Here is an 8460-nt window from a genome sequence, read left to right on the forward strand (position 1 = left end):
GTTGAGCAAATCAACCCCAGGACTTATTCTATGTAAGTCTAGTACTTATTCTATCGGTCACTTTTGCCGAACCGCTAAGTTACGGGACGTAAACCCATCAGCATCGGTTGTCAAGCGATGTTGGGGGTACAAACACAGACACACAAACATATACACACACATACATACATATACATATATACAACGGGCTTCTTTCAGTTTCCGTCTACGAAATCCACTCATAAGGCTTTGGTCGGCCCGAGGCTATAGTAGAAGACACTTGCCCAAGGTGCTACGCAGTGGGACTGAACCCAGAGCCATGTGGTTGGTAAGCAAGCTACTTACCACACAGCCACTCCTGTGCCTGAGGAAGTCTGTAGAGAGAACTTTAATAAAAGGTGACTGGACGACACTGCTAAAACACGTCAGGACATAGCAATCACTAGTGTATGTTTGGGAGTATATTGTGGTCTCATAACAAAATGCAGTGTCCCTCCTAGCAATTAATATACCTGCACACACACACACACACATATATATACATACATAAACACATGTATATGCACACACATACGCATGTACACACACACACACATGTACACACACACACACATGTACACACACACATACATGTACACACACACACATATATACATGTACACACATATATACATGTACACACATATACATACACACGCACATATACACAGATACGAATATATATGTACACACACATACACAAACATGCAAATACACACACAGATATAAAGAGAGAGGGAGTCGTGGTCATTGCTGGTGGCACATAAAAGCACTCATTATACTCTTGTGGTGGTCAGCACTAGAAAGGGCATTCAGCTGTAGAAACCATCAGACTGGAACCTGGTGCAGCCCTCCAACTAATCAGCTCCAGTCCAACTGTCGAACCCAGGCCAAGATGGAGAGCAGATGTTAGAAGATGATGATGATGATGAGAGAAAATATATATTGTAGGGAGGCTGAAGGGGAGAGTGGGAAACAAAGAGAGAAGGTGACTTACTTGGTGAGTAATGTTCAGAAAATTTGTCCTTAAATTCAATATTGACACCCCACTTGGTGGCCTTCACCACTGTGAATATCATTAAATATGTCACGGAGATGGTAGCTGCAACAAATTATGGCATTAAAATATACATTGAAGAAAGAAACACACAGATATACATATATATAGATATATATGTATACTTTGTGGTTGTCTACTCCTTATGCAGAGTTTGACCACCTCCTGTACCTAAACCTTAGAACCATCATGACATCTGACAATGTTTTGAAAAGACACCCACATAGATTGCATATATGATTTGGACCACCAAGAGCTACTGTTGAGCTCTGATCTTTGAGACCTTCATTAGATTTGCAGACCTGCTGGCATACACAGAATTGACAGGTATGCACAGAATAGTTCTTTTTCCATGGGTTCGCAGATAAGATTTGAGCCTAGCAAAAGAAAGGCATGGTCTGTCACAAATAGTGCACACAAAAAGGTCGCTGTCATTCACCTTTTCATGTGATCAATAATGTAATTTTTCCTTTGTATGCAAAAATAATGTATACACACATCCATATATACAAGCCAAGCAAAATTGTAGCTATGGCTGTTGCTGGTGTTGTGTAAATGGCACCTGCGAAATCATAATCATGGCCATTACCAGTAGCAAATGTGGGGTCTCACAGAGGCAAGGACAGGTGACCAAATCCTTCAGCCAAATGCATTGTAATGCCAAGTGAAATCATAGTTGTGCCCATTGCCAATGTCATGTAAATGGCACTTGTGCTGGTGGCACGTTAGAAAGTACTCATTACACTCTTTGAGTGTAAGGAAGAGCATCCAGCTGTAGAAACCAAGCCAAATCAGATCGGTGCTTGGTGCAGCTTCCCAGCACCTCTCAAGCTGTCAAACCCATGCCAGCATGGAAAACACGTTAGATGATGATAGATAATTAGAGCATTTAATATTCGGATGTATATTATAAGCAGCATGGTCATTGGTTTTATGTCAAACAAAAAGATCAGCTCAACTCTCGGTCACACACGTGGCCATCTTCATAGTAGTTAGAGTAGAGTTAAATTTATGAAATTAACAATCAAGAAGATGAGATGAATGATATTACAGGAACATCGTGTACCTACCTAAGGAATTGAATTTGGTAAAGAAGGTTGGCGACTTGAAGTTGAGCAGAGGAAAGAGAAGAAGAAGCAAGAAGACAGGAACTGTTGTGGTGAGGTCCCATATTTTGTTGTAGACTTTGACATTGATCTCCGACTTGCTGAGTGTATATAGATCTTCAAAGTTGACAGACAGCTGGTCAGTGACGTTGCTGGTGGTGTTGTCGTTGCTGGGGCAGAGGACTGACCAATAGAAAAATGTTTAGCTGTTATAGTGTAGAATATGTGTGTGTTTGGGTGTCAGTGGAGTAAGTTGACTTATTTCCCTTCGCTTTTTTTATTAGTTATCTCCCCCTTAATTTTTATTTACTTTTTTCACTCCCATTATTTTTATTTATTTAATTTTTTACGCCATAAACTGAACAGTTACTCTCAATATCCAATAAATAATCTATACTTTTTCAAAATTTTTGGCCCAGCCACTTGACCGCTAAGAGGGCACAAACAGAATGACAGACATAACACTCATTATAGTAAGATATAATTATATATTTTGCATTAATTGTTACCTATAATGGTTTTATTACATACTGGCTACTTGATAAAATCTTATATTTTATCATTGATTATATATGTACACATATACATATATATATATATATATATATATATATATTTTAGAAAAGTGAAATCGGTCAAGTGAATAAACATCTTTAAAATTGCATTTTCAAACCTTCTTTCATATATATATATATATATATATATATATATATATATATATATATACACACGCACACATTCTTTTACTTATTTCAGTCATTTGACTGTAGTCATACACCCATACACACACACATATATATATGTGTGTGTGTGTGTGTGTGTGTGTGTATCATGTCCTCGGAACTTACCTGAATCGTTGCCTGTCGGAGGATCTGAGAATTGAGAAGAAAAAAAAAAAAAGAATTCCACATTAAACCGTGATATCAAGAATGTGTTTAAGCTGAGGACATAGGTACCTAGGTGCCTATTGGCAAAAGGATGTGATTGAGAAGCCCTGACCAAGCCAAGTGAAATGGGAGTCATGGCTACTGCTGGTGTCACATAACTGGGACCCATACTGGTGGCACGTCAAAGTGCTTTTTGAGTGACAGGCTTCACAGACGCAATGACCGTGACCTTTGGCCTTTATGTCAAGCTGAGCAAAATCGCAGTCGTGGCAGATATTGGTGTCACGCAAATGGCACCCGTGCCGGTGGCATCTAAAGAAAAAACACCCATTACACTCTTGGAGTGGTTGGCATTAGGAAAGGAATCGAGCCGTAGAAACCATGCCATTTCAGACTGGAGTCTGGTGCAGCATGCCAGCCCTGCTCAAACTGTCCAACCCATGTATAGATACATATTTATGTATGTATATATATATATATATGTGTAGATTCATATGAAATCCATCTCCTGAAATTATTATTATTATCTCAGCTAACACTGTGGAGTTCCTGAAGTAGATCCAATGGGAATATACCCCGAGTGCAGATGACACCAAGTAGCCCCAACTGTGCCAGTGCCCTACTCAACACTTCAACACACTATTCAACATTAATCCAAAAATATTAAATATACATATATATATATATATATATGGAATATAAAGAAAGTCCGGAGCTATGAGATAAACATATTTATTTCACCAGTTAATATCCATAAAATGACAATTGTTTTGCAGCCAACATCATGGAAAGATAATTTATTTTAGAGTTTAATATATTAATTTACAAGTCTGCACTAGTGTGTATGTTATTCATTGCATAGTACTATTGTACGTTTCACAAACCAATGCAGATATAGAAGGCTTGCTCTTCAGGTCCACAGAATATCAGGGTTACATAATACAATGAAAGGAATACTGACTTACTTGCAAAAAAAGACACAGTGTTGTATAGAAAGTTGCTCATTAATATCCAATAGACAATCATGCCTCCAACAAGGGACATTAGGGAACAGATGATAGCAGTGTAGAGGCCGAACTTGCCCAGGTAGTGTTGGCAGACGTCAGAGAAATCCAGGTATCCATAGTTAGCTGGTAGTGGTCACCAAAGAGAGAGAGAGAGGGAAAGATGTTTATAAGATGTTTATACAAATGCAGTTTACAGTCACAGATTTGGGTGGAGAGGAGTTTTAGTGTTGCATGTCACTGAGAGAGAGGGGTAAGCACACAGACACACAAATGTCTGTGTGTTGTAGTGAAAGGGTATACTCTTTTACTTGTTTCAGTCTTTTGACTGCGGCCATGCTGGGGCACCGCCTTTAGTCGAGCAAATCGACCCCAGGACTTATTCTTTGGAAGCCTAGTACTTATTCTATCGGTCTCTTTTTGCCGAACTGCTAAGTTACGGGGACATAAACACACCAGCATCGGTTGTCAAGTGATGGTGGGGGGACACACACAAACATACACATATATACGACGGGCTTCTTTCAGTTTCCGTCTACCAAATCCACTCACAAGGCTTTGGTCGGCCCGAGGCTATAGTAGAAGACACTTGCCCAAGGTGCCACGCAGTGGGACTGAACCCGGAACCATGTGGTTGGCAAGCAAGCTACTTACCACACAGTCACTCCTGCACCTATGGGTATGTGTATAAATGTGTGCATATATAATATATATTTATGTATGTACATATATATTTATTCATATACATACATATACTTTTATATGAATATATATAGGAGGGGTGTATGAAAAGTTTTGAGCTTTGAAGTCTTGTACCTTGTTTTGTTTCTTTGAGGCTCAAGACTTTTCATATGCCTCTCATATATATATTATATACATATATATATATATACATATATATATATTCTTTTACTTGTTTCAGCCATTTGACTGTGGCCATGCTGGAGCACTGCCTTTAAGGATTTTAATTGAAGAAATCAACACTTTTTATATATCCTGTCAACATCTACACACTGTGTCCATCTATTCCGTCAACATCTATGCACTGTGTCCATCTATCCCGTCAACATCTACACAGTGTGTCCCTCCATCCAGTCAACATCTACACACTGTGTCCACCTGTCCTATTAACAAGTACACACTGTGTCTATGCAAATATTCATCACAATGACTGTTTCTATAAAGTCAAGTTTTCAAAAGGCAAATATATTTGAAAATGTTAGAATTTATACAAGCTGTTATTGTTAAAGCGATGTTACAGCAAGCTGTGTATATTACATATAACAGACTATGTGTACTACATATAGCAAGCAGCATACTTTACATATATAGCAAGCTGTATATATTATATAGAATAGAAGGTGTATATTAATGGCATTAGACATAGCATTAAATCATTTTTTAGGCAGTTGCATGCACAGATAGAGTGAAAATGAATGCACACACAAAACTGAGAAAAAGCATTGATGTTCCACGTAATTGACTTGATAATTGTTGAGGGTTTCCTAAACATAAAACCAATGGTAGTCTTCACCCACAAACAAAGAATCTTTATCCACCTATGTGGTGTCAAGCACTCCTTGCCATTGTATGATATTAATGTAGAGAGAGACACACACACACACATATATATATGTCCGTTTTCCATGCTGGCATGGGTTGGACTGTTTGACTGATGTCTGGAAAGCCAGATGGCTGCATCAGGCTCCAATCTGGTTTGGCAGAGTTTCTACAGCAGCATGCCCTTCCCAACGCCAACCACTCTGAGAGTGGAGTGGGTGCTTTTTATGTACCACTGGCACAGGAGCCAGTCAGCAGTTATTGACACACACACACACACACATCATCATCATCATTTGATGTCTGTTTTATAATCTGGGATAGGTTGGATGGTTTGACAGAACTGGTAAACCAAAGAGCTGCACCACGTTCCAGTCTGATTTGGCATGGTTTCTAAGGCTGGATGCCCTCCCTATTGCAAACCACTCCAAGATATATATATATATATATATATGAAATAAATAATTTGGAAAAATAAGTATAATGGGTCAAAACATATGCTGTACCTAATAAAAGTCTAACGTGAAATCCATCTCCTACTATTAATTAATGCTCTCTCTCTCTCTCTCTCTCTCTCTCTCTCTCTCTCTCTCTCTCTCTCTCTCTCTCTCTCTCTCTCTCTCTCTCTCTCATATATATATATATATATATATATATATATATATATATAAATGCACACACACATACAAAGTACACTAGTAACCACAAGGACTTTGGTTCAGCCCCTCTGTGCAAAATTTTGGGCAAGTGTCTTCTACCTTTAATCTTGGGCTGAACAAAGCCTTGTCCATGAAATCAGTCAGTAGAAACTGTGTGGAAGCCTGTCACAGATCACTGGATTTTCTACCATCTCAACCAATGGGTTAGCTGGAATTCTTTGTAGCCAGGTGCCCTTCCTGTCACTAACCCCCACCACACATGGGTACATATCCATCCATATATATATACGCACACACACATATACACTCTCGCATCAAACAGTAAGAATAAGTGCCCAATGCTATTTTGGTGGATAAATTTCCTTTATTTGTGGCGCATCAAAGACTACCAATGCTTTTATGTTAGAGGATCACTACAATTTTCAACGCTGTCACATAGGAAGATTTGTATTCATCTCCAATATATATATACACACACACACAAATACATATGTGTGTATACATATACACACACAAAAATGCATATATAAAAAAGATAAATACTACCATACAAAGGAATACACATACAAATAAATGCATACCCACATACATGTATATATAACAGTATATGTTATGTATACCTATAGACATACACAGATAGATGCATAGGTAAATCCATAGATGAAGCAATGCTAAAGAAAGGAAGACAATCCATCAGAGTGGAAGGCCATCACCTTAATTAAAGAGATGATTTTGCTGAGAAACAACAACACCAAATTGTGAAAGATTTGTTGCAGTGCAGAAGCATGCAGATTTCATACGAAGTACATATGTGCCTACATTCGTTATACAACTAGCTGCATATATATATATATATATATATATATATATATATATATATATATATATATATATATATACATATATATGAGAGTATATTTGCGTGTGTGTGTGTGTGTGTGTGTGTGTGTGCGTATGTGTGTGCATGTGTTTCTGTGTGTGTGTGGAGTTAATCTTGAAATGCATGATATCACAAAAAGAGTGCTAACCTTCATTACATTCATTTTGAAGGAAGCGAAGAACTCCCAAATGTAAGGCTTTGTAGAACATCTAGCATAGAAGATGAGTTCCAGAATGGTCTTAATAAGATTAAAGAATCATACATTCCATACATACATTACATACTTATAATAGCATCATTATTTTGTGTCCTTTCTATCCAGACTTGGGTCAAACAGTTAGTGACAGAATTAGCACATATTCAGGGGGCACCAGTCACCTAGATGGGTTATGGGGCTGCATCTCACTCACTTATGTCCAATGTTTGGTTTCTATGGCTGGATACCCTGCCTAATGCCAACCACTTTACAGGGTGTACTTTCCATGTGGCACCAGCACTAGTGAGGTATCGTGTCTTCTACATGACTAAAAGGTCCTCATAATCTCACACTTTACAGAGTGCAACAGTTGTATTTTGTACGACACCAACACTACAGAGGTAGCCATACCTTCGACATGACTCCGGAATGTCATGACTCTATACTTCTGCTTGTCCACCTTTCTCTTTATGGAGAAGGAAGCATGAGGGATGAAAGAATAAAAGACAGATGTGTGAATGATAGTGACAAGAGGGATGTGTGATACGCATTAATTTACATACATACATATTTAATAACAGTTTGACTCGGCTCCCCATGACTGAAAGTTTCATAGGCATGAAAATACACCCACCTCATCAGACGTTTGGATATATATATGATGGATTCTCTTGTCATGGATGACATATGAGAGTTTAGTAAAAGGAGGCATTGATCATGTTCTATGGGCATGAATGTGTCTCTCTTTATGTGACTTTGTGTGTTGAAGCATATTCTGTCGTGTCTGGGGAGAGTCATTCTGTTCTTCTGCCTGGTAAAGTTTCTACTCGTTTACTTATTTATTTTGCCTAAAATTTTTGTTTCATTTTGCAATCTTTTCAATAGACATTGGTAAATGAGTGGAAACTTTATACCAGTAATAAGGCACTAAAAATGAATGACTCTCCCCAGACACAACAAAATATATATATATACACACACACATATATATATATATATATAAATGTGTGTGTGTGTTTGTGCTTTTTACATTATGTTACTGTGTGTGTGTGTGTGTATATATATATATATATACATACACACATGCATATAT

General features: G+C 37.9%; 1 protein-coding gene across 3 annotated transcripts in view; it reads right to left on the minus strand.

Annotated features, from left to right (window-relative positions):
• The window catches only part of LOC106879237 (sodium-coupled neutral amino acid transporter 9), a 21994-nt gene that overhangs the window by 7949 nt on the left and 5585 nt on the right, over positions 1 to 8460 (minus strand). The window contains exons 2-6 of one of the 3 annotated variants that reach the window (XM_014928726.2): positions 7779 to 7833; positions 4034 to 4198; positions 3030 to 3053; positions 2146 to 2364; positions 1016 to 1120 (exon numbers count right to left, since the gene is read on the minus strand). In XM_014928726.2, coding sequence (XP_014784212.1) covers positions 1016 to 1120; positions 2146 to 2364; positions 3030 to 3053; positions 4034 to 4198; positions 7779 to 7833 — 568 coding nt within the window. The remainder of the gene's footprint in view (positions 1 to 1015; positions 1121 to 2145; positions 2365 to 3029; positions 3054 to 4033; positions 4199 to 7778; positions 7834 to 8460) is intronic. The other 2 variants (XM_014928724.2, XM_014928725.2) reach the window with 2 other exon arrangements.

Source organism: Octopus bimaculoides, chromosome 28 (genome assembly GCF_001194135.2).
Source record: "Octopus bimaculoides isolate UCB-OBI-ISO-001 chromosome 28, ASM119413v2, whole genome shotgun sequence".
In the NCBI taxonomy this organism is placed as follows: domain Eukaryota; kingdom Metazoa; phylum Mollusca; class Cephalopoda; order Octopoda; family Octopodidae; genus Octopus; species Octopus bimaculoides.